This window comes from Symsagittifera roscoffensis, chromosome 9 (assembly GCF_963678635.1).
Source record: "Symsagittifera roscoffensis chromosome 9, txSymRosc1.1, whole genome shotgun sequence".
Taxonomy (NCBI): Eukaryota; Metazoa; Xenacoelomorpha; order Acoela; family Convolutidae; genus Symsagittifera; species Symsagittifera roscoffensis.
In genome coordinates this window covers 49,980,952-50,006,190 of record NC_087070.1, presented here as the reverse complement: position 1 = coordinate 50,006,190, position 25,239 = coordinate 49,980,952, and the positions used below count along the sequence as shown (strand labels likewise).

Sequence of the window (25,239 nt, the reverse complement as noted above, 5' to 3'; positions counted from 1 at the left end):
CAATTATTCTTGCGATTAGCCAGGCTAAAACAATTTTTAACCATAAAAAGGTTAAAACAATTTTTATTTGCTAGCAGAAATCGCTTCAAAAAAATTAAATCCAATTACGGTTTCTGCGTATTTAGCTTAGAGGTAACCCTGATGCTTGGGAAGACACTAAGGGTGATTGGTTCGATTCCAACCTGTTGTCCATTTTTGCATTTTTTTGCTAGATCGTAATTTCAAGGTCCGAGGCTCGATTACATTGTAGAGCTACTTTGCGCCGATTTATCGTTTGTATTTGCAGCTTCACCTCAGTGTTAAATTTTGAAATATATAAAACTAATTTACTGATAATTAAATTATCTGTTATTTACTGTCTACGCTTTGAACAGCTTCTATTTAATTTCAGTTGAAAACTTGAAAGTTTCTGATAAATTATCATCAAAATGTTGGACAAATGTGAAGTAGGACGAAAAAATCTAATTACATTTATTTTTAACACAAGCGAAGCGTAGTGTTTTATTACGATGATTTTTTTCTAATCTAAATTGCAAATGAAAGTGCTCGTTTGGTAGCACTTTTGTTGTATTTTAATTTAATCATATTTAACTTTATTTAAGCCTATATAAGTTAATGGTATATAAGGCTGCTTTATTTTTGGCTAGTGTTAGATCCTGTTTGAAAAAAACATTTCTAATGAAAATGTATGGGATTTGTTGTTTTTAGTTTTTTTTGCCACACTGTGGAACATTTTTGCTGAAATAATTTGTCGAAAAAATGGAACCAATGGAAAAATTGGCTGCTCTTCTATGTGGGTTCTACGGCCTTCGAAAGTTTCTTAAGGGGATTTTTGACCTATTTGTTATATTAAATGCTCAAATCTGGTTTCAATTGAAAGAACAAATTAAGGGGCTCTCTTTTTCTCAAGTTGCTAAATTCTGTAGAAAAAAATTGTTGCCTCAAAAAGCCCATTCTCAAAAACTTTCGTCTTTTCTCAAAAACTACCTTGCCAAATTGGAAGTTAAGGGTTCAACAAAAAAAATCAGTTATGCGAATCTTACCAGCGCAATCGGCTATGCCCTGAGTTTAAAAAATATGGCCTTAAAAATGTCTAATTTTTGAAATTTTGCCCGGTTTTTGGAAAGTTGTTCTTTTTTTAAAAAAACATTCCTGCTGGTTTTGAGGTTGATAGTTCATTTAAACTATCATGGTGTTAATATTTTCCCTGCGTAATCTGTTTTATCCTGTTCTTAAAAAAAGCTGGTACGGTCTTCGGAAAAATTCTTTAATTTTTTTTACCGTTTTTTAAAAACTTTTCGTCACTATTCTTGAAACCTACTGGCTAAATCTCATTAAGGGTTCAATCTAAAAAATAAAGGTGCGGAAATCTTCAATCTAAAAATCAGCAGGTGAAAAGCAGAGGTAATTTCTATGCTTTAGTAGAGAAAAGTGTATGCATTTAGAAAAATTCAAATTCTTGACTTTTTGATCGATTTTTGGAATCGTTTTCATTTTTTTTCGAAAACTACTTAGCCAAATCTGAGATAGTCTTTTTTTTGAAAATTACGCATTTCCATATCTGTACAATATCTGATTTAAAATATTACAACTGGATGATCCATCATCAGCTGGGCCACTTGTTTGCTTCCAAGCGTCCGCGGCGAGGACGCGAGACTCCTAATCAAACCGTCGGATAATCAAATCCGGAACACTTAAATAGTTTTTTGGTCTTTAATTGAAAGATTGAGTAGTAGTTTTTTAAATATAATTAAGCGGTTATTTCCCTACAGAAAATTTTGAGGGTTCTAGTCCATTTTTTTTGAAAATTACGCATTTCCATATCTGTACAATATCTGATTTAAAATATTACAACAGGATGATCCATCATCAGCTGGGCCACTTGTTTGCTTCCAAGCGTCCGCGGCGAGGACGCGAGACTCCTAATCAAACCGTCGGATAATCAAATCCGGAACACTTAAATAGTTTTTTTGGTCTAATATTTGCTGCATAACATTGGCAATTTGATAAACTGTAGCTGCTTTTTGGTGGCTAGTGTTAGTAAAATTTCAAGCGGTCATGGAGCAGATGTGAGAACGTGATACTAAAAAATTGTCAGGCTGTTTTTTTAATCTTTTTCTGATTTCATTTGTTTGCCTGTTTGAGCTCTTATTGCGTTTTCCTCGCTTGTGTTTGCGGAGCGTAGCTTCGCCTCTGTGTTGAACATAATATAGGCCTGATAAATTTGATCAAACCGATTACTGCAAAAAAAGCCATCAAAAAGCAAAAACTTTTGCTTACACATTGTAAAATTCTATTCTATTTCTGAATTTTTATAGAAGAATGTTTGTTTTCAAAATTTGAAATTTTTGCTACCGTTTGAATCATTTTGACATGAGCGTTTAAACATTTTTTTTTTTGCTCTCCGTTTATTTTTTTTGCAGCCGGCTTTTTCACTAAGTTGTTCACATTGGTTATTTACTTCCAGAATCTTCAGGTCAACAATTTCTAATCTCCATGTCCGGGACTCGATTACATTTTTAGAGCTATTTTTTGCCGATAAATCGCTTATCTTTGCGACGTGCAGCTTCGCCTTTATATAAAATTTGAATATGATAAAAATCAATTTACTGATCTTTAAATTACCCTTGCAATAAGCAAGAATCCTGCAATGGGGTACTAGACTTTTTCCCGTAAATAAATTTGTTCGCAGGACTCATCTCCTGGAGCCTGGACTCAGCCATATGCTTCCTCTATTTACACTTGCGATCAACAGAGTGTATTATTACGAACCTTCTTTTTCTAGTCTAACTCGCAATTAAAAGTGTTCATTAAAATAAAAGTGTTCATTTATTTGGAAATTTCACTTAAGCATTGGAAATTTCATAGCATCTGATCTCTGTTTTCGGTCAATTTAGCCTGCAGGCAACGAATATGCCTGGTACGGCAAAGGTCCTGGGTTCGAATAAAATTGTCGGCCAATTATTTTTCTGCTTATCTGTTGTCGGCGTAGTTGTCATATCTTGAAATCTTTGTTTTCTTTTTGCTGCGCGCATTTTTTGGTTTTAGTTTGTGATTTACTCCTACAAATTGTAGTTACGCAAGCATTGCTTGTGCTATAGTGTGGACTATCTTTTTTTCCCAGCCTAAGTCGCAAATATTGCGATAAAATGTGTTCAGTTTGAAAGTGTTCATTTTGATCAATAACCAGCTATTTAGTACAGCCAATTCTAGGGATATTAATACATACAATTCTAAGGATATTAACACAGACAATTATTGTTCCGGCTTTCGTAACGAAAGTGGCGGAATATTTGTGCTCGTAAAGTTATGGGGGTTAAAAAATGCCATTTTTGCCAATTTGGGACAATTAACGCGCGATATATTTCGCTCTATTAACACGTAAGCGGAGATTTACTCCGTCATAGAAATTGTTCCAAATTGGTTAAAGGAAGCTTATTTGCCATAATTGGTTTGTTACTAGGAGCGAAATTTATCACTTTGTACTTAATATGGCGTTTGGGGTGATGATTTTCGCAAAAAATCTCAAAATAAAAATTTTCATTTTTTTAAATTGCATTTACTTTTTTTTTCATGTTATTACTCCTCAGTAGACTGCTGTATAAATTGAGGCCTGTTAGTCGGTAGATTTTTTTTATCAAAGTGACTGGTACTGCTAATGCGTCGTAATTGGCGTGCGTCACTTAAGAAATTTTGTAGACTCAAAATTTTACTCAATCAGTTTTTCCCAGTAGCGTTATCGGTCATATTTTTGCTTGTGTATGCGAAGTGCAACTTCGCTTCTGTCTTTTACTTACCTTGACTTTATTTTTCCTTCTTTGTTTGCTTTTGTTTCGCTTAAAAAAATTCTTCGGACCAATTTTATCGGCTCAATGAGCTAATTGTAGTTTGTTTCAAGGGAAACACAAATTGAATATTTCCCTCCCCGCACTTACTCTGTTGATTGTGTGTTTACCTATTGGCTGGTTGAGTTTTTTTTTACAATTGAAAATTATTTCCAAATTCATTGGAAAAATTTTAGTTTTTCGCGGAAACTTCTATTGATTTTCAAAAAGGAGTATCAATTGAAAAACCGCCTAGTCCCCTGCGAGTCTGTATACTCCCCTAGACTCTCGTTTTACTTGACCCCCTCTGTCTACAGCCTTCAAAAAGTCTGTGGGGAATATTTGACAAATGTTTTTGAATTTTTTCATTTTCTCGAAAAACATAAATCTTAAATATGAGATTTTACTTTCATTGGATAGAACGGTTTCGAAAAGCTTCCTACATGAGCGGCTGCGCCCAAACAAAAGATAAAGTTGATTTTTTGACTGTTTTGTAAACTTTTTGATTATTCTCGAAAATTACACTGCCATATTTGAGATTTTGGGCTTAATTCACAGAGCGATTTGTGGGAAACTTATTTGTTTGAGACTACCTCCAAATTTTTCGGCACCAAAATATATGGCTCTCGAAAAAATCAAAACTTCGATTTTTGACCGTTTTTTGGACCTTTCTCGCTAACTATCCTGCCAATTCCGATATCATAGATTTAATCGAAACAACATGTTGTTCAAAGCCTACCTTTTTAACTGGAAATACACAGTTTGTTTAACAAAAAAAGTTATGGCCTTCCATTAAGTCGAAGTTTTGAAACTTTGACATTTTTTTGCAAACTTTTCGACTTTACGCGAAAACTAGCGTGCCAATTTTTAGGTTGTGTTCAATCGAGAAATCCAGTTTTAGGGATCTTCTTTGCTTAAGTGGCCACAACCTGTTCTTTGTAGGAAAAATTCATGGATTTAGGAAATCTTTTTGACCGTTTTTTTAGAAACTTATTGAATTTTCTTAAAATTTGCACAATCAAATCTGAGATGAAAAGTTCAACTGAAAGAACGGGTTGCGATAATGGTTCCTGCAGAAGCGCCGGTTCATTAAATTTTTGATGGAGAAATGTTATCTCCTTGGGAAAATTGATTATCTCAAAATTTTTCACTCCTCTCATTTGTTGTAGTAGAGAATCAACTAAGGTTTCGGGAAAAGTCAATATTTGAAATCACATTTTTTCGTGCCGCATCAGTATAGCAAATTCATTCAATATCAAACACATACCTCCAGCTTTTGCTGGGCCCTTAGTTGTTTTTATGTAGACATACGAAAATTTTGGTTCACCTAGTTTTTTTCAACATTAAATTTTTTTTTTATGTTTGTATTGTATCGAAAGTGATGCGAAGCTCCGCTTCGTCTCTGTGTAATCTCTAGGTCGCAGGTACGAATCTCTGACTTTGACAAATTTTTACTAATTCAAGGTTTTTTTTACTGCACTAAAGCTGCTTTTTCGTAATCTCGCAAGTGTTTGTGAAGCGAAGCTTCGCCTCTGTGTTTAAATTCAAATCCATTCAGCCATCCGGGGCGTCTGAAATCTGCGTATGTCAGTTCAATGTCGCTTAACTAATTTTTGAAAACGCATAAAGACTCAGTTCGGGTAGCGTAATCTGTGCAGTTTCCCCTCCTATATGCGCAGTTAAACTTACTGTGTTAGCTGTTGAAAAGGATTCATATTGGGTTCAAATTAAAACAGTTTCAAACCAACTGAAATTTTTCTTGCGAGCATTCATATTGGGTTCAAAATAAAAACAGTTTCAAACCAACTGAAGTTTTTCTGCTGTTGAAATTAAAAGTTATTTTTTCTACAAGCAACGCAATGCGTATTAAACGTTATAGCTCATATATGTTAGTACAAATACTATATGTTAGAAAATATGGCTGTATAAATACTTATTGAATATAACTTCAGTGTTTTATGCTGCAGACAGTTGGAACCAACAGCTTTAATTAAGAAGAGATCTGCCAATGTTAAATAAATCTTGCATGCAAGTTTGACTTTTCATGTGAAGTTGCCTTATAAATTTAGTCTGAAAATCTAACTTTGACATGTTCAAAACTGAAGTTTTGCCTATTTTTTTTTAAAATCTATTTGGTCTGCTGCAACGCTTTACTACTTTCTATATAATTTATATTGAGTGTTTCTGAATGTCACAGGAGGAGCTGTTGAAATTTCAGCAGTCGCTCGAAACAGAAACTGAAAATTAGTGTGGGAAACAAAATTTCGAAAATCTAATTGATAACCATGATTTTCGAAATACATGTATTAGATACGTTTCAAATTTAACTGCATTAAAGATTTCTTTTGTAAAATCAAACTTGAAAAATTACACTTGACAGCGCATAGTGTAATAATGACTTACTTATTTTAATTTATTTTGTTGTTAGACTGATCCCGGTGCTTGTGCAGTGCATGCGCTACTCTGAGATAGATGTGATCCTTCTCAAGGGAGATTTGGAGGAAGATCAGCATATACCCGACCTGGAAAAAGACATCAAGCCCAGATTCCACTTTTCCAAAATGTCCAACACATCCGGTAATAATATCCCGAGTTTATTATGATTATTAGTTGAAATCCGTTTTTTTTCCCTGTATATCACGTGATTTTGCGCAGGAAAAGTGACAGCATGTGGTGATGGTGCGAATGGTTCGGATGATGATGAAGACATTGGGAGTCCCATGCTCGGAGGGGGTCTGGGTGACCAGGACGACGAAGACACTCTCTCTAATTGGAACCTCCGCAAGTGCTCAGCCGCAGGTGACGCGAACACATTTTCTGCTCATTTTTAAGAAGCAAAATTTGCGCTAATTCTTTACTTGAAACTGTTGTTCTGCATTTTAAGTGAATTTTACGGTTTGTTTTGTCACTTCAAGACGATGCAAGTCATGAATGGTTCAGAGTAGTTATTATTCATGCGTGTTTCTAATTGCTTTCTAGGTCTGGACGTGTTGTCTAATGTATTCCATGAAGATATTCTGGAGACCCTTTTGCCTATTCTGACCTCTAAACTCCAGTCTGAAGAGTGGGAGGAGATTGAAGTGGCCATTCTCGCGCTGGGTGCTATAGCTGAAGGGTGCATGAAGGGCATGATCCCACACCTCCCAGATCTCATCCCATTTCTAATACAGGTTAGTGAGTTTTAGTTTTTGTATGTTCTCAAGCTATTTTGTAAAGCTCAAACCGGGTATAAGTTAACTACTGCTGGGGTTAACAGTTGAAGAAATTCAAATGCAGAAGTTTTTAAATGTAAGTTTAGTGTTCGACTGATGCTTACACAAGCTACGCTTGTGCTGTATACGAGTCCACTTTTTCAAACGTAATTGGAATATTTTGTTGCCATTTTGTGAAACTTTTGTTTTTTAAATAGCGACATATTTTGCAACATATTTTCTTGCAAATTTTGTTTTTTGAACAGATTGAGTTCAAACAGCTTAGTTTTGAGCGACCTAAACAGCCTTAGTTGAGCTATAAATATTTTGTTTTTAACTGTGGAAAACAAGTTTTTTAAGCTAAGTTCAGCGCTTCTTCAGCACTAAGAGTTGTTATCTTTTTAAAATTTTTCTGAAAACAAATTAGTTATTATTTTGTCATTAATTTTGCAAATATAACTGCAGTCAATAAACACTTCACTAAAAGTTCTAGCAAACTTTGATTGAATCTGCTCAGATCACGCTCAGAAATGCTGCTCAGAAAGGAAAAAACTGAATTCGGGGAAAAACTTTGTCTTCGGGTGTTTTAGTTTTTCAACGGAAATCATTAGAGGAAAGAGGCCGTGTAATATAACATGTTGAAGCCCTTTTTGACGTGATTCGGACGACATATAAAATTTCCAAAAAGTTTTCTCAGTGTCCAGAAAAACCAGTTTGAAAATTTTCATTTTTCAGTCTAATTTTAAGCCATTAAAGCGAGAAAGCATGCTCAAAATAGGCGTATAATTTATGGCTCATAGTTCAAATTGAACCGTGAAATTTTAGTTTTACTCTAAGAAAACTAGATTTTGACGTTCTTTTCAGCAAATTTTTGATAATAAAAAACATAAAATTTTTAGAACTTTTTCCTTTTATTTTTGAAATATGTTGTCCATTACGCCTTATTTATACAAGCATAGCTTGTATTGTAGTATAAACTTTTTTTTAACTTTTAATATTGTTGCGATGCAATTGTTGCGACAAAATGTGTTCATTTTGAAAGTGTTCATTTTGATCCAGCTATTAAGTACAGCCAATGCTAAGGATATTAACACAGACTATTATATTACAAATAGCACTTTAGCTTCAAGGCATCATGGATCTGTAGCGTAGAGGTAGGGAAGGAGACCAGCAGTAAAATAAGAGGGTTCGAACCTTGGAGGGTCGGATCATTTTAATGAAATTTTTCGTGTACTGCGTCCGCTCTATAAATTGAGGCATGTTAGTTGGTAAGTTATTTTTTCAAATTGACTGGTACTGCTAATGCGTCATAATTGGCTTGCTTAACTTATTAATTATGTAGACTCATAATTGGCGTGCGTCACTTTTGAAATTTTGTAGACTCAAAGTTTTACCCATTCAATTTTTCCCAGTAGCGTTATCGGTCATATTTTTGCATGTGTATGCGAAGTGCAACTTCGCCTCTGCGCTATTATTTCTATCAAATTATGACTTTTCATCACAAAGTGTAGGAAAAAACGCGCATTTTGAAAAAGTTTTCTAGTTTTTTTTCTCAATGTTGAGGTCGTAGCTTTCTGTGCTACTTGCGCCGAACCGGTTATCCTCGTTCTTAAAAAGTTTTAGATTGGTTTCTCATTGTTTTCTAAAATAGGCAGCTGTGATATGACCCTTGCAATGATCGATATATTGTTTCTGGTTGATTACCGATCGTCGTGGTTGACTTTTGATTCATTTGGTCTAAAGAAGGCGAATAACTCTCTCCGATTACAAAAACTGCGCTAAGAAACGTGAATTACTTAGTTCGAAAGTGAATATAATTCTCAGTTTTCTTTATGGAAGTCCCAATCAATACTTATCAATGAATCGGTTTTCTTAAATTGGGTTAAGTTTATGAAAAAAGCGCCAATCATAAAAGACTTGCACCCCTCCGACTAAAAACAACAACAATTTCTACTGTTTTTTACGCTTTTAGCAAGCGTTATCAAACGAATATACTTTTTTTTAGTTAACAACTAGGTTAACAAAATCACTGAATCATTTCTGCAGCATTCAATTCCGCAGCAAGCAAACATGCTCGAAATTTCAATTTTAACTACAGTACGAAAGGTACTAGGTGACGTTTATGGGACTACGCTCGAATCCGGTCAGCACGTGCTTGTTTAACCTAAACTATTTAATATCAAAAGATGATCGGCCTACGGGTTGTCTGCTTTTTGTTTGTCGGATTAGTTGCGACGTTTTTTTTACATTTCTTGTGTAAGATATTTTTTGTAACTGAAAGTGTTTTATGATTCTTTCATGTAATTTGTTATTTCTACCTTTGCGAGAGCATTTTTTTTGTAACCGGTAACCATACTCCCCCCTTAACAACTTTTCTTACAGATTTATAATTGAAATTGATGCTGCTTTATCATCGCACGTGGTCTGGAGGTAATGCAGTGGACTTTGAAATTGAAGGCCTGGGGTTTGAGTCCGGGCCGGACGTCTTTTTTCAGTCTCAAATTTAAATTTTATTTCCGGGAAATATTGATTAGTCGGGTTATAGTTTGTCTGCTTAGTTGCCACCTCGCATTTTTTTTGCGCTGTAAGTCCATTAGTTTTTCAAAATTACTCTACCTGACTTGTATTTTTTCCGGTTTTTTGGTTTTTCGCTTCGAAGTTTTTTTTCGGCCTAAATGATATCGGCTCTTGTTTTGTCGGTATTAAATTATTTCGGCTCCTGTTTTTCCGATTGGTGAACTTATTGTGCATCCGTATAAGGATAAAAGTGATTCTTCATGTTCTTAATAAATCAGCTCGGCTGGTTGTATAAAGGTTAAAAGTTCAAACTTTTTAATCGCTCAATGTTTTTTATGAGAACAATTTCCTCTGACATGTTTTGTTTTCGGATTAATTGGCGTCTAAAAACGAATTTTTGGCTTAGTGAACGCTTAAAAAATATTTATAGCTTTTTTCATGCCAGTTGCTCTTTTTGTCGTCTGTGTTTTTCAGAGGTTGAATTTTTCGTATTAAAAAAAAAATGTTCGAATTTCCTTTGCTATTTTTGTTTCGGATCAATTAACGTCTAACCACGTTTTGCTGGCTTAGTAAACGCTCGGAAATACTAAAAGCGTGCTTATTGCTAGTGGCTGTGTTTCTCATCTGCTTTTTCTGTGATCGAATTTTTGGCATTTCCATTTTTTTCCACTTAGTTATTTCCTTGTCACTGACCATTTAGTAGCTTGCAATAGTACGCTTTTGTTGTATCGCAAGTTGTGCGAAGATCTGCTTCGCCTCTGTGTGATATTTTAATAGTATACTTGAGGTAAATGTCTCGTTGGTTTTGAAAATGAGTATGCAGCCGAATGTAGTGTAGAGATGCTGTCGAGATTTCGACGGTGAAGCTATTTAGCCACCTTTTTTTGGGTTCAAAAAATTTTGTCGTTTCAGGCGTTGAATTCTAAGAAGGCGCTGGTGAGGAGTATAACGTGTTGGACTCTGTCTCGCTACACTCAGTGGGTGATGCAACAACCACACGACCACTGTCTCCAGCCCTTAATGTCTGCTCTGCTGAGGAAGATTCTAGATGCGAACAAACGTGTGCAGAAGGCAGCATGCAGGTCTCACTAGTTTTTTTTGTCGTGTGATTCGGCGACCACATTTCTTAACATGTGACCACGGTACTATAAGTACAGACCACCACATGCAAGAACAGACACTTTTGCACGTAGCACACTTAGCCCATTTGGTTTTTGTAGCGTTTTATGTCCTCGCATTTGACATGGCTTAGATTATAACAATAATAGGCAATGTTTAAATTAGGAGGGGTAATAATTCTGCATACAAAAAAGACAACCGAGAAAAAAATTGTCAGAAAGAGAAGAATCATGGACAAGTACTTAATTTATTTATTCTCTCAATCATACATACTATACTCATCATGATAAGTCAATGTAAAAGATAAGATGTTGTTAAAATGCATAGATTTTAATTGTGATTTTTAGTGCATTTGCGACTCTGGAGGAGGATGCAAGAACTGAACTGGTGCCCTATTTGCCCTTCATTTTGGACACTCTGGTGTACGCCTTCAAAAAGTACCAGGCCAACAACCTCCTCCTCCTCTACGACGCCATCGGAACACTCGCAGGTTTGAAAAAATAATAAGCGAAAGCTTTTTTCACAATGAATTGCACACAGTCGAAATATTTTAAATCTTCATAATCGGGGATGTAAGACTACTCATTATGATGCAGTAATTCATTGCAGTTGTGAACTGCGACAAATATTTCAATTTGAATGGTATGTAAAATCCATTTTTTGGCAATTTTCATAATTGTTCCGATTAGCGTAGGCGTGGAAGTACTTTGAATTCGAGTTTTTTTTGTCGCTCGAACTTGTGGATCATCAATAAACTTCAGAATTGGTATAACATATTAAAATCCTTTCAGATGTGATTCCAGCAGCAATGAAAGTTTTCAAAAGTTTCATTGGGGCGTGGAAAAAACAGCCTGCATATTTTGCTTGAGATGTAAAACATACCTATAGGAATTGTAAAGTTTTATTTTATAAAAGTGCTTATTATAATGTCATTTACTTACTTTGCAGACGCCGTGGGAACACATCTAAACAAACCCGAGTTCATTGAACTGTTGATGCCGCCTCTGATCGAGAAGTGGAACGCACTGCGTGACGATGACAAGGGTCTCTTCCCACTCCTAGAGTGTCTTTCATCAGTTGCCACAGCACTCCAGGCCGGGTTCATTCCCTATGCACAGCCAGTGTTCGCAAGATGTAAAAATTTGGTAGAAAGAAATCTCCAACAGGAATCGGTGAGTTGAATTAGTAAGAAGCGATTAATGTAGTTCATACTCTTGTATAGGTCCTGGTGATTGTTGCGGCCATTTGAAAAATGCGGAGGAACTTAGTACAAGGGTGTGTTTAAGTTTTTTCTTTGTTTTGTTTTCCACGAAAAATCAGTTACCGAAATTAATCATCGTTCGAGTGATATATCATATAAAAGCCCTTTCAGTCGTGATTTTTTTTCATTTCTGTGCTTAATTTATTTTTCGATTTTTGTGAAGTAGAGAGTATTTCCATGTTGCTTTCAAGTTTTTTTCAAAGGTTGTTGATTAACAATAAATGATGTGCTAAAAATAGACAACAGTGGAGGTTTTTTGCATGCTCTGAACGACATTTAAAGTTTGAAATTTTTCTCAGTGTCGAGAAAAACCAGTTTGAAATTTTATTTAATCTAATTTCAAGCTAATAAGCTAATAATTTCCAGCTAATAAGGTTAGGCTTACAAAGCTTATTTATGCTTAATTTAACGATTTTTTTTTTCGTTTTTCTAGTCATTTTTCTACAAAAACTGTTTCCCGATTGGCCTACTTTGCTATGAATGTCGAATATGCCTGAATTCTAGTTTTTTTTTCGTTCAAATCTTTTTTTAGCACACCACGCAGAATAAAAGACAACCCTAGTTTAAAAAAAAAACTTTTTTTATTGTTTAAGACAATGGTCGGAACATTCTGTGTTACTTGCTCAGTAACCGGCTATCCTTGTTTTTTTCTTTTGGTTTTCCACGCAAAATAAGGTACCGAAAAATCAGCAAAATGGGTCGATTTATATATCATATAAAAGCCCTTTTAGTCGTAATTCGAGAAAAACCGGTTTGAAGTTTTTGATTTTTTGGTCTAATTTCCAGCTCATAAGGTCAGTCAACGCGCAGGCTTACAAAGGTAAGCCGTGAAAACCATTTTGGGAATCAAAAAATCAAAAAGGTTCTGCAAAAAATTTAGAAAAATTTCATTTTTCTTACAATTTTTTTTTTTCATTATAGTCTTTTTCTTTACTCAAGCAAAGCTGGTGTTATAGTATGAACTATTTTTTTCCAACCTAAGTCGCAAATATTGTTGCGATAAATGTGTTCATTTTGATCAATAACCAGCTATTAAGTACAGCCAGTGCTAAGGATATTAACACAGACTATTATTGTTCTGACTTTTGTAACGAAAGTAATTGAATGTTTGTGCTCGGGGTGGTTTTTTCTTCGACAAATTTCGAATTTTTTAACTAGCCATCTTGACGAGATTTTTAAAAATCCTTCAAAAAGTATTGTTGTCCTGGGCTTAGATTTGGAAAGATATTTCACCTGTGATCATTTTACGTAAAATTATGGGCAATTTGGGACAATTAATGCGCGATATATTAGGCGCTATTAACACGTAACCGGAGATTTAATCTGTCATCGAAGTCGTTCCAAATTGGTTGAAGGAAGCTTAATTGCCACAATCAAAATGTAACTAGGAGCGAAATGTATTTATTTGTACTTAATATGGCGTGTGGGGGGATGATTTTTACAAAAATCTCAAATTTAAAAAAAATCGTTTTTTTTATTGCATTTATTTTTTTCATGTTATTACTGCTCCATAGCCTGCTCTATAAATTGAGGCATGTTAGTTGGTAATAAGCTAATCATTTCCAGCCAATAAGGTTAGGCTGAGCCAGGCTTACAAAGCTTATTTATGCTTAATTTAACGATTTTTTTTCGTTTTTCTAGTCATTTTTCTACAAAAACTGTTTCCCGATTGGCCTACTTTGCTATGAATGTCGAATATGCCTGAATTCTAGTTTTTTTTGTTCAAATCTTTTTTTAGCACACCACGCAGAATAAAAGACAACCCTAATTTTAAAAAAAAACTTTTTTTTATTGTTTAAGACAATGGTCGGAACATTCTGTGTTACTTGCTCAGTAACCGGCTATCCTTGTTTTTTTATTTTGGTTTTCCACGCAAAATAAGGTACCGAAAAATCCGCAAAATGGGTCGATTTATATATCATATGAAAGCCCTTTTAGTCGTAATTCGAGAAAAACCGGTTTGAAGTTTTTGATTTTTTGGTCTAATTTCCAGCTCATAAGGTCAGTCAGCGCGCAGGCTTACAAAGGTAAGCCGTGAAAACCATTTTGGGAATCAAAAAATTAAAAAGGTTCTGCAAAAATTTAGAAAAATTTCATTTTTCTTACAATTTTTTTTTTCATTATTTTTAGTCTTTTTCTTTACTCAAGCAAAGCTGGTGTTATAGTATGAACTATTTTTTTCCAACCTAAGTCGCAAATATTGTTGCGACGCAAATATTGTTGCGATAAATGTGTTCATTTTGATCAATAACCAGCTATTAAGTACAGCCAGTGCTAAGGATATTAACACAGACTATTATTGTTCTGACTTTTGTAACGAAAGTAATTGAATGTTTGTGCTCGGGGTGGTTTTTTCTTCGACAAATTTCGAATTTTTAACTAGCCATCTTGACAAGATTTTTAAAAATCCTTCAAAAAGTATTGTTGTCCTGGGCTTAGATTTGGAAAGATATTTCACCTGTGATCATTTTACGTAAAATTATGGGCAATTTGGGACAATTAATGCGCGATATATTAGGCGCTATTAACACGTAACCGGAGATTTAATCTGTCATCGAAGTCGTTCCAAATTGGTTGAAGGAAGCTTATTTGCCACAATCAAATTGTAACTAGGAGCGAAATGTATTTATTTGTACTTAATATGGCGTGTGGGGGGATGATTTTTACAAAAATCTCAAATTTAAAAAAAATCGTTTTTTTTTATTACATTTATTTTTTTCATGTTATTACTGCTCCATAGCCTGCTCTATAAATTGAGGCATGTTAGTTGGTAAAAAGTTGATCATTTCCAGCCAATAAGGTTAGGCTGAGCCAGGCTTACAAAGCTTATTTATGCTTAATTTAACGATTTTTTTTTCGTTTTTCTAGTCATTTTTCTACAAAAACTGTTTCCCGATTGGCCTACTTTGCTATGAATGTCGAATATGCCTGAGTTCTAGTTTTTTTTTCGTTCAAATCTTTTTTTAGCACACCACGCAGAATAAAAAACAACCCTAATTTAAAAAAAAAACTTTTTTTTGTTTAAGACAATGGTCGGAACATTCTGTGTTACTTGCTCAGTAACCGGCTATCGTTGTATTTTTCTTTTGGTTTTCCACGCAAAATAAGGTACCGAAAACTATCAGCAAAATGGGTCGATTTATATATCATATAAAAGCCCTTTTAGTCGTAATTCGAGCGACATTAAAAAATTTGAAAGTTTTTTCTCAGTTTTGAGAAAAACCGGTTTGAAGTTTTTGATTTTTGGTCTAGTTTCCAGCTCATAAGGTCAGTCAGCGCGCAGGCTTACAAAGGTAAGCCGTGAAAACCACTTTGGGAATCAAAAAAGTTCTGCAAAAAATTTAGAAAAATTTCATTTTTTTTACATTTTTTTTTTTTCATTTTTATTCTTTTTCTTTACTCAAGCAAAGCTGGTGTTATAGTATGAACTATTTTTTTTCCAACCTAAGTCGCAAATATTATTGCGACGCAAATATTGTTGCGATAAATGTGTTCATTTTGATCAATAACCAGCTATTAAGTACAGCCAGTGCTAAGGATATTAACACAGACTATTTTTGTTCTGACTTTTGTAACGAAAGTAATTGAATGTTTGTGCTCGGGGTGGTTTTTTCTTCAGACAAATTTCGAATTTTTTAACTAGCCATCTTGACGAGACTTTAAAAAATCCTTCAAAAAGTATTGTTGTCCTGAGCTTAGATTTGGAAAGATATTTCACCTGTGATCATTTTACGTAAAATTATGGGCAATTTGGGACAATTAATGCGCGATATATTAGGCGCTATTAACACGTAACCGGAGATTTAATCTGTCATCAAAGTCGTTCCAAATTGGTTGAAGGAAGCTTATTTGCCACAATCAAAATATAACTAGGAGCGAAATGTATTTATTTGTACTTAATATGGCGTGTGGGGGGATGATTTTTACAAAAATCTCAAATTTAAAAAAAATCGATTTGTTTTATTACATTTATTTTTTTCATGTTATTACTGCTCCATAGCCTGCTCTATAAATTGAGGCATGTTAGTTGGTAATTTTCTTTTGTTTTCAAATTGACTGGTACTGCTTATTTTGTAGACTCAAAGTTTTACTCAATCAGTTTTTCCCAGTAGCGTTATCGGTCATATTTTTGCTTGTGTATGCGAAGTGCAACTTCGCCTGTGTCAAAAAGTTTTTTCCAATTAGTCTCGACTATGACTGCCTAATATGCCTAATTTCTATCTTTTCGTTTATATCTTTCTATTACACCACACAGAAAAAAAACTACCTTAATTTGAAAAAATTTTGTGTTTTTGTCAAGACTATCGTCGGAACATTCTGTGCTATTTGCAGTGACCGGCTATCCTTGCTTACTTTTTTCAGGATAAGTCTGGAAATGCCTAAAATGCTCTAATAACCACAAGTTCATTCACACAGGTTAATTCATTTCTGAATGCCTTTAGGTATATGTGCACTTTTTGAGTTCAATTGAAGTGCATTTGCTTAAAGTGACGTAAATAGTACTCTCCAAATTCGAACGTGCAAATGGAGCAAAAAAACGTGAACGATTTCTAGTTTCAAAAGTGGTATTTAATTGTTAGATTTCCAGCGGATTAAAAACTTTACTAATCACTCCAGATTTCTCAAATTGGGTTAATTTAATTTATAAAGTTCCAATCATAAATTGATCTTGAAATTCAAGGATCTTGAAAGCCATATGTTTTTTCAATGAAATTTGAATGTTTTCCAAAAAAGAAGTCAGTTTTTTGTTTCCTTGTGTCCATTGACTCTTTTTCTACTGTATGTTGGCTCTGTTTAAAACCATTACGATATTGTCAATAATGAGTTTTACAGTAAAGGTCTCTTTCCATAAATAATAAAATGAATTCATTTAACATGATTGATGATATGTCACTTGTATCTTTAGATGCATCGCATGGACCCCTCGGGGGCGGAGGAGCCGGACAAGGACTTCATGGTGGTTGCGATTGACCTGATGAGTAGTGTGGTAGAGGGACTGGGAGGCGTGAATATAGGGGGACTGCTGGATTCATCCCCCACGTCCACGACAGACATGATGCCACTGCTGCTCCAGTGCATGCGAGATGTACAACCAGAGGTTAAAATAGCCGTGCTTGAAGACAATTGGTCTGGCCATAGTTGGTCCGCAGCTAGACTCTAGTGAAATAAATACACAAAGAAAAACAACCTAAAATGCTAGAATGCTTTAACCAGGGTATAATATTATAAATTAGTGCAGCGGTGGGTCTCCCTAAATAGCCGAATAGTCCTTTCCACTGTGGATAATAGTTGTTAAATGTGGATATAGCATTTTTGGTTATGATATAGGTGCGGCAGAGTTCTTTTGCCCTTCTGGGAGACCTGACCAAGGCCTGCTTCCACATAGTTCAACCCCACATGGATGAAGTGATGCCTGTTCTGAGTGAAAATCTAGTGCCTGAGCTGATCTCCGTCTGCAACAACGCCACCTGGGCCATAGGAGAGATCGCCATGAAGATGGGTAAGGAGAGACGACACTATCTTGTCGCATAATATAACAAAGATAGCCGGTTGCTGTGCAACAAGTTCAGAATGTTACGACAAATGATTTCTCAAAATAAACTTAAAAACAAATTTTCCTTGTAAAAATTTCCTGTCAGTTTTAAAGATTAGATGAACGTAATGAAGACTCTTATATAGGTCGTGAATATTTTTTTTTTCAGGAAAGTCTTGAAATTTCACGTTCAACTTTGATTTTTTTTTATGATTTGTCCTTTTAATTTCAGTTCATTCATTTTGATGAAAGAAAGACAAACTGTACCAACGAATAACAAGAAGTCGAATCACGGTCACAAAAAACGTGATTCGACTTCTTGTTTCGAAAGTGGATTTTAATTTTCAGATCTCACAACGGAATAAAAAATTTGTGTTGATTCAGTTTTCTTTGAAGACGATAATTTTCAAAAAAAGCCAATCGTAAGCAGTTTTTGAAATTTAAAGAGCTTCGTGATATATTTTTTCAATGGAAAATCAAATAATGAAAAATGCTCAAAAATATCCTATGAATTTATTTCGGTTTCCTTGTTTTTTTAACGTAACTGTTTATCTTCACTGTCTATTGGCTATGATCATTTTTAAGAGCCGATAAACGTATTGAAGACTCTTGTATAGGTCGTAATGATAGGTCGTAATGCAGTAAGAGTTTTCGCTGTTTGACTTTTGATTTTTTTGAAGTTCAGTTCCTTTCTTTTTTTAAAGGAAGGCAAACTCCGCCACAACAGCAAAAGTGAAAAATTGACGAAAAACATGATCGACTCTTAGTATCGAACAAGGGATTTTAGTTTTCAGATTTCCCAGCAGATTGGAAGTTTTACCTGTGGGTCCAGTTTTATCAAATTGAGTTGATATATTTTTAAAAAAAGTAACAATCAATAAATGCTCTTGAAATGCAGAGAGCTTTCAAGCCATATTTTATAAGAGTTGATGAGCGTAGTTCAGACTTTATATAGGTCGCGATATATTTTTTTGGTTTTTCCAGAAAATTTTTTATAATTTTTTCAGGCTCAAGTTTACTTTTTTGCAGTTCGATTTTTGATTATTTTTTATGATCAGTTTATTTCATTAGTTGAAACGTGATCAACTTCTATCTTCGAAAGTGAAATTTTTTTTCAGTTTTCCCAGTGAAAGAAATGTTTTCTTATTGATCTAATTTTCTGAAATTGTGTTAATTTATCACAAAATTGTCATTCATAATTTTTTCTAGAAATTCAAAGAGCCTTAAGGGCATCTTATTTTTCTTTGAAATTCGAAAGTTGAGATTTTTTCAAAAAACAAGTCAGTATTTTTTTCACAATTTATTCTTGCGTTCATTAACGCTTTTCCAACTGTCTGTTGGCTATAGCAAAGTTTTTTGAAAAATGATGCTTTCAGGCAAGTTGCCCGCTGTTGAACTGGGTTTGTTCTGTTTATCTGCTACGATTTCACTATGCGTTTCTATACTTCAAAATTGAACTTTCGGAAATTTTTCAAAGACGTGTAATTTATCTGGTTTTAGGGAGTGGAATGGAGCCATATGTGCACTTATTTCTTCAGCAGCTGATCGAAATTGTTAACAGATCAAATATTCCCAAGACGCTTATGGAGAACACAGGTAAATTAAATATGCTTATTCAGGATTAATTATCGAGGATCAATAATTCTTTCACCTATTTAGTCGTGGTTTTTTCGGAAAAGTCTTTATTAACATTTGATTATGCTCAAAAAGTATTTTGGCAGTTGAATTATGGTGTCTTAAGTTCACTTTGAAATAATGTACCAAATTGAAGGCAAATTGTGCTGTTAATGGGCAAATGGTGGAGAAATAGAAGGAAATAAAAAACCAATTATTCAATTGTCAACTTGGTGAATTCTTGACATTCGAATACTTTAAATTTGATCTAACTTTTTTCTGTGAAACTCGAGTCAGAGTTCCTTTTTCAGTTTCGTTTTTCACTTTTCCAACTGTCTGATAATTTAGCAAATGTCTGTTTATATAAAGAATACAGTTAGTGGAAATAATTTTTGATTTGTTTCTGCTTAGCGATCACCCTGGGCAGAGTCGGCTATGTGTGTCCATCTGCAGTTTCGCCTCAATTGCACCAATTTATCAGACCGTGGTAAGTGAATTCAGATCACCACATAAAGAACAAGGGGCGGTATTTTTAAAACAGCAGTCCGGAAACTTGAACGTTAACTTTGAATTTTTAAATTTTTTTTCGTTGTTTGTCCTTTTTGTTTTAAGTATGTTTTAATTGGCCCGTTCTGATCAAAGCCCAGAACCTTGATGGCCATTTTTTGAATAATATTCTTCTATTTTCTAAATAAATCACAGCGTAACTGTGAGATGTTACCTAAAACCTGTCTTTTGAGGTGCACGAGTCTTCGGAATATTCGGGACAACGAGGAGAAGGATTCTGCGTTTCGAGGAATATGTGCGATGATCAGTGTAAACCCGGCCGGCATATTGCAGGACTTCATCTTCTTTTGCGATGCCATTGCCTCCTGGGCCACGCCTAAACAGGACCTCAAACAGATGTTCTACATGGTAAGCTCAAGATTAAGTGGCAATATCTTCAAAATAACTTTCCTGTGAAGCAAAATTGAAAAAAAGGGAAAATTTGTCATTTTCTGTCTTACTTGGCTTTCCTTTAATTGTTGCCGGCAAACTTTCAAGGCTATTTGCTTTTGATTTTATTTCTTTCATCATTTTTTTTGACTACTTCCGTCGCAATGTGAGGGTTTGTAGTCTCGGAAAATATGAAAAATTTAGTTTTTCTCTTCTACCTTTTGTATTGCAACTGATGCGAAGCTCCGCTTTGATTTGTGTAAGATGCAAGTGAGTAAACTGTTTCTATTAAGAAGCTGCCCTGTTTTTTTTCGAGCTTCTTTTTTGGGAAGGACATAAATTATTTTTCGAGCGAGTCTTATATAATCTGGACTAGACTTATTTTCATTCAGCAATTTCAAGAAGTGGTTCCATGCTCAATTTCATAAAATTAATTAGTAATTGCAATGCTAGTAATCCGGGCTAAGTTTACAGTTATGATTCACTTAAGTTTACTTCTAATTAATACCTAATTGTTTTGGTTCCCTTAATAAGTCTCAATGAACGAAGTGAAGACAAATTTCAGTCGTGTCGTTTTCACATTTGTTTACGCTCAAATTTTGTTTTTCGCAAGTGGCCTTTCGTTTTCTTTAAAATTCATTTGCTGTAAATTACGTTCTCCAAAACGAAAAGATAAATACAATGAAAATAAAGTTAATGGACTTCATATTTTAAAAGTGGATTATTACACTTGCGAAGCAATGTGTTATAGTACGAACTTCCTTTTTTTCCAACCTAAGTCGCAAATATTGTTGCGGCTAAGTCGCAATTATTGTTGTGGCTTAAAGCAACAATATTTGCTGCGTCGAATTTGCTGCATCAAATTGGCAATAAGATATTTTGTTGCACCTTTGATATTTAGTTGCACCTTTACAGCTTATTGATAACATGTGCTTTGACATTCGAATAGTTATAAGTTTACAAAATTGATGCATTTTTAATTCATCAAGTGAACCGATCAAAGCTATTTGTTTCTTCGCAATTTTTTGAAATGCGTAATTTATACATAATGTGGCTTTATGATTTGCGATTTTTTTACATGGAAAAGTGCATCTTTTTGTATTTGTTGCTACTTTTGCATGCTACTTTAGCATATTTATTTGATGCTACTTTAGCATATGAAGCTGCATTATTAGTTGCTAGTTTTTGGGTATTTTAAGCATCCGTGGCTGAAGGTTAGCGCGCGAGACTCAAATTTGCTAGGTCGCTGATTTTTGCTAATTCGAGTTTTTGCTAAGCCTCGAGTTTTTACAAATTCGAGGCTTATTTCTACTATTTCCAAAAAACAGCTCTATCAAGCGACATAAAAAAAGTAGTGTTCTTGGATGTGTTTGCGAAGCGCAGCTTCGCCTATGTGTAGTTTTCATATTTCCCAGCTGAATGTAAACATTATCTATTAAACAGTTTTTACACTAGCCTCAGCTTTACAGCGTCAGTTTTACACTTTTGGGGCGCCTTTACAGCTTTTGATTGCATGTGCTTTGACATTCGATTAGTAATATTTTGATACATTCGATGCATTTTCAATTTATCAAATGAACTGAAGAAAGCTAGTGTGGATGCCTGCATTTGGTCATATTCCAAATTTTTACTAGCGAAATAGTGTCTTTTTGTATTTTGTGCCACTTTTGCTGAATGGCATTTGCAATTTATTAGCATATATAGCCGCTTTGTTCGTGAGCCGTGTTTTTCGATGGGTCAGCGTGCGGTGCCGAGTGGTTAGTGCGTGAGACTCAAAATCTCTTGATTGCAGCTGGTCGCAGATCGAATCCTAGACCTAGCCGAATTTTTGCTAATTCGATGCTTATTCTTATTTTTCTTGTTGCACTTTCTACAGATGCTTTTTGTTTTCTCGCTTTTTGTTTTCTCTGTATTTGCGATGCAGAGCTTCGCTTCTTTGTCTTAAATTGGGTTAGTTTTATCAAAAAACTATTAATCATAATAAATTTCAAAGAGCTTTAAGGGCATATTTTTTTTTCTGTGAAGTTCGATAGTTGAAGTTTGAAGTTTAAAAAACGCAAGTTAGTTTCGTTTCTGTTTCCGTATGTTCGTTGACTCTCTTCCGAGTGTCTATTAGCTATGTTTCATTTTAGTCGGCTTAAAAGGTTTCAGTTGATAATATATCGGCTTAACGGCCTCTTTCTGAGTCGTTTGAGTAGCTAAGGCGTTTTTTATAAATGTTTTGAGGGGGACTTAAAAACTGCTTTGTATTTTTATAAGAATCAATTCTTTCGGCGCAATGTGTGTCTGCTGAAGAATTGTCGGCTCTGTTACATCTTTCTAAGTTTTTATTCGATGCTCATTCAATTGTCTTACTTGTGGCTTTTTTCTTGAATGAAAGTTTTATTCAAGACTAGTTTTTGGTAAATCAGTTTCTTTTTTTTTTTCTACGGCTTTTTTCTCGGCTCCCTGTCGGTTAGTTTGTCATGCTATATTCGTGTTGTAACGCAAGTGGTATGGACTTTCGCTTAGCATCTGTTTCTAAAATGTGTCAATCATAACATTGTTCTTGAAATTCAAAGATTTTTAACGTGATTTTTTTCTTCAAAGTTCAGAAGTGGAAAAATGTTTAAAATGTCTCCTTTTTTAAGTTTAGTTGAGTTCTAATAGACATTCCAGCCATCTATTGGCTAAGTTTTTTTTTCAAATGAATGTTCCTTAAAATTTAGATATTTCCAAAAACAGAAAATCGAATTTTCAGTTATTGTGGGCTCATTAGCTTTCCGTTTTTTTGGCTGGCTGATAAACAGTTTTTATCTGTTTAGTTTGTTGCCAGTTTTGGGTTTTCAAAAATATTAAGCATCATCTGTTTGTGTATTACATGTGATGCAAGCTCCTCTCTTAGGTGCGTTAAAAAAATAAATCGTACAAACTGAATTAAGCAAATTGTTTTTATAGCTCAAGTTATGCCATTACACTAGATAGCTTTATCGAACGCAGTGTAATAATACCACTCTTATTTATTTTTAACCTAAGTTGCAAATATTGCTGCCACTTTTGGGCACCTTTACGGCTTTTTGATAGCATGTGCTTTGACAATTGATCAGTTATAAGTTGACACAGTTGATGCATTTTAAATGAACCGAAAAAAGCTATTTGTTTCAAACAACATTACAGTACAAACTCGATTTCAAAGATTTAAAACTCGCTTTTTTTCGAAATGCATAATTTTTAACATAATTGGCCTTTATGCTTTCCAATTTATCAATGCAAAGTTAGTGTGGATGCCGAGTTTTTTTATATTCGAAAATATTACATGCAAAATTGTGTCTATAGGTATTTGGTGCCACTTTTGCTGCATCGGATTGGCAATTTCTTGGCATATGTAGCTACATCATTTGTAGCTAGTGTTTGCAAATTTTTAAGAGGTCGCAGCGCAGATGTGAGGAAGGGACTATAAATGTCCTGGTCGTATGATTGATTCCGCTACTGCAAAAGTTTTTTTCAAGGCTTATTTTTTATCTGTTTTCCTATTTCACTTTATGGAGCTACTTTTTTGTCGTTTTCTCGTTAGTGTTCCATATGTTTGCTTTCTCATGACAATTGTCGAAAGGCAAAGAAATCCAACCAATAAAAATCCTTCTTTTGAATACTTGAGCCCTTCACTCTGATTGACTAATTTTAACTTCCGTTTATGTTTGTCTGCAGATTCTGATGGGATTTAAAGAGCAAGTGGGTGACGCGAGCTGGTCCAAATTTGTATCTCAATTTCCACAGCTGCTCAAGGAGAGATTGGAAGCACATTATGGTATCATTTCATCGGCTCAACAGCAACAAAATATTCTCAATCAACAGCAACAGATCAGACCTCCTGCTGAAGGCATGAATCAATGATACAGTTTTTCGTCCATCGAAAGATTGCTTGAAAAGTCTAATTTAATTAAGAATTCATTAATTCTGAGTGATGGCACTAAAGAAACGTGGTAGAAATAAGTGCGCCGATTGATTCTCTGCTGCTTGTAGTTAACCGTTAATTTCTGGATTTTGACCTCAAAATGTCACTTGGCCAGGTGAGGTTGCTTAAATCAGGTTCAAGCGGGGATCATAATAGAAGTTATGGACGAAGAAGGCCAATGTTACGACCTATGTTACGCTTAATTGACATTCTTTATCCTCATTTAAATCTCAATGTCTTCAAAGTTATCTCTGGAATTATTTCAGCGTCAAAACCTTTGCAATCAAAATTGTGTTCTAAATAGCTCTGTTGTTATTCTGCATTTAGATTTATGCCTTTAAAGTCACTTCATTAAGTTTCCCTTAAAGATTCACAGATTCACCTTGAAATATCAGTTTACTTTTTTCGAGGAATGGAAGCCTGAAATTGGATGTTAAAATAAACTTTAGCCTATTTGGAAACTGTCGCTCGTGTGTCAAACGCCAGTAATTTATCGTGTTAAGTCGAAAAGTTCTTAAGGATTAGAATAAAGTAACCTAAAAAGCCTGTCAAAAACCTAGTTGTTGATATATTGCTTCCAAACTATTACAAGCTATGCATAAAATGTAGTGCAATGTCATGCTGTTTTAAAAACTGAAAAATTTCCTACACAAATATGCAACTTTGATTAACATGCAACATATGAAAAGCTACCTCTTAATTACAATGCAATCTCAATTTACCTTCTTGAAATTACAATGAAACGCTGTTTGAAATGTTACTATGCGATGATCCATGTTCATATTTGCTTGGTGATTGTATTAGCGACCGGTGTTAAACGGAAAAGAAATGAATACCAGTACACAAATCGATCGTTTCCTGCCGATTTGGTCGAGAGATTGAAAGCAAAAAAACGCCGGTCGAAAAGTTTAGAGAGTGAAAATTGGTTCGTTGCTTTGTACAAGCCTATACGACATGAACGCTGAATTATCTCAATGTATCAGTCGATTTTCATCAAATGGGAAGAAATCGCCTCTGATAATGAGAAAATTAGCCGCCTGGGAATGCGTGTGAGAAGTGATCGAATGAAGTGGCGATATGAAAAAGAAGGATTTCACATGAAGTTACACATGAAAAACATGAACGAAGTTCACACAGGTTCGACATACAACATGTAGATGCCATATGTCATGCATTCATGAAATGTTTTCTCAACTCAAACTTCTCTTTTCATTCTTTTGGTAGTTATATCAACATGAATTTGTGCTATGTATTAATACATATACATTGTGCTGAATTTGCTGACAATTTAATTCAATGCAATGTTCTGA

The 25,239-nt window shown here is 34.5% G+C and overlaps 1 protein-coding gene across 1 annotated transcript in view; it reads left to right on the top strand.

The window, feature by feature from the left end:
• The window catches only part of LOC134853862 (transportin-2-like), a 37,405-nt gene extending 12,166 nt beyond the window's left edge, over window positions 1–25,239 (top strand). Inside the window, exons 7-18 of the mRNA XM_063869810.1 lie at window positions 6,253–6,401; window positions 6,480–6,623; window positions 6,804–6,994; window positions 10,445–10,614; window positions 10,999–11,141; window positions 11,600–11,823; window positions 16,819–17,010; window positions 17,241–17,412; window positions 18,946–19,041; window positions 19,471–19,546; window positions 19,800–19,974; window positions 23,683–25,239. Coding sequence (XP_063725880.1) covers window positions 6,253–6,401; window positions 6,480–6,623; window positions 6,804–6,994; window positions 10,445–10,614; window positions 10,999–11,141; window positions 11,600–11,823; window positions 16,819–17,010; window positions 17,241–17,412; window positions 18,946–19,041; window positions 19,471–19,546; window positions 19,800–19,974; window positions 23,683–23,868 — 1,918 coding nt within the window. The 3' untranslated portion in view covers window positions 23,869–25,239. The remainder of the gene's footprint in view (window positions 1–6,252; window positions 6,402–6,479; window positions 6,624–6,803; window positions 6,995–10,444; window positions 10,615–10,998; window positions 11,142–11,599; window positions 11,824–16,818; window positions 17,011–17,240; window positions 17,413–18,945; window positions 19,042–19,470; window positions 19,547–19,799; window positions 19,975–23,682) is intronic.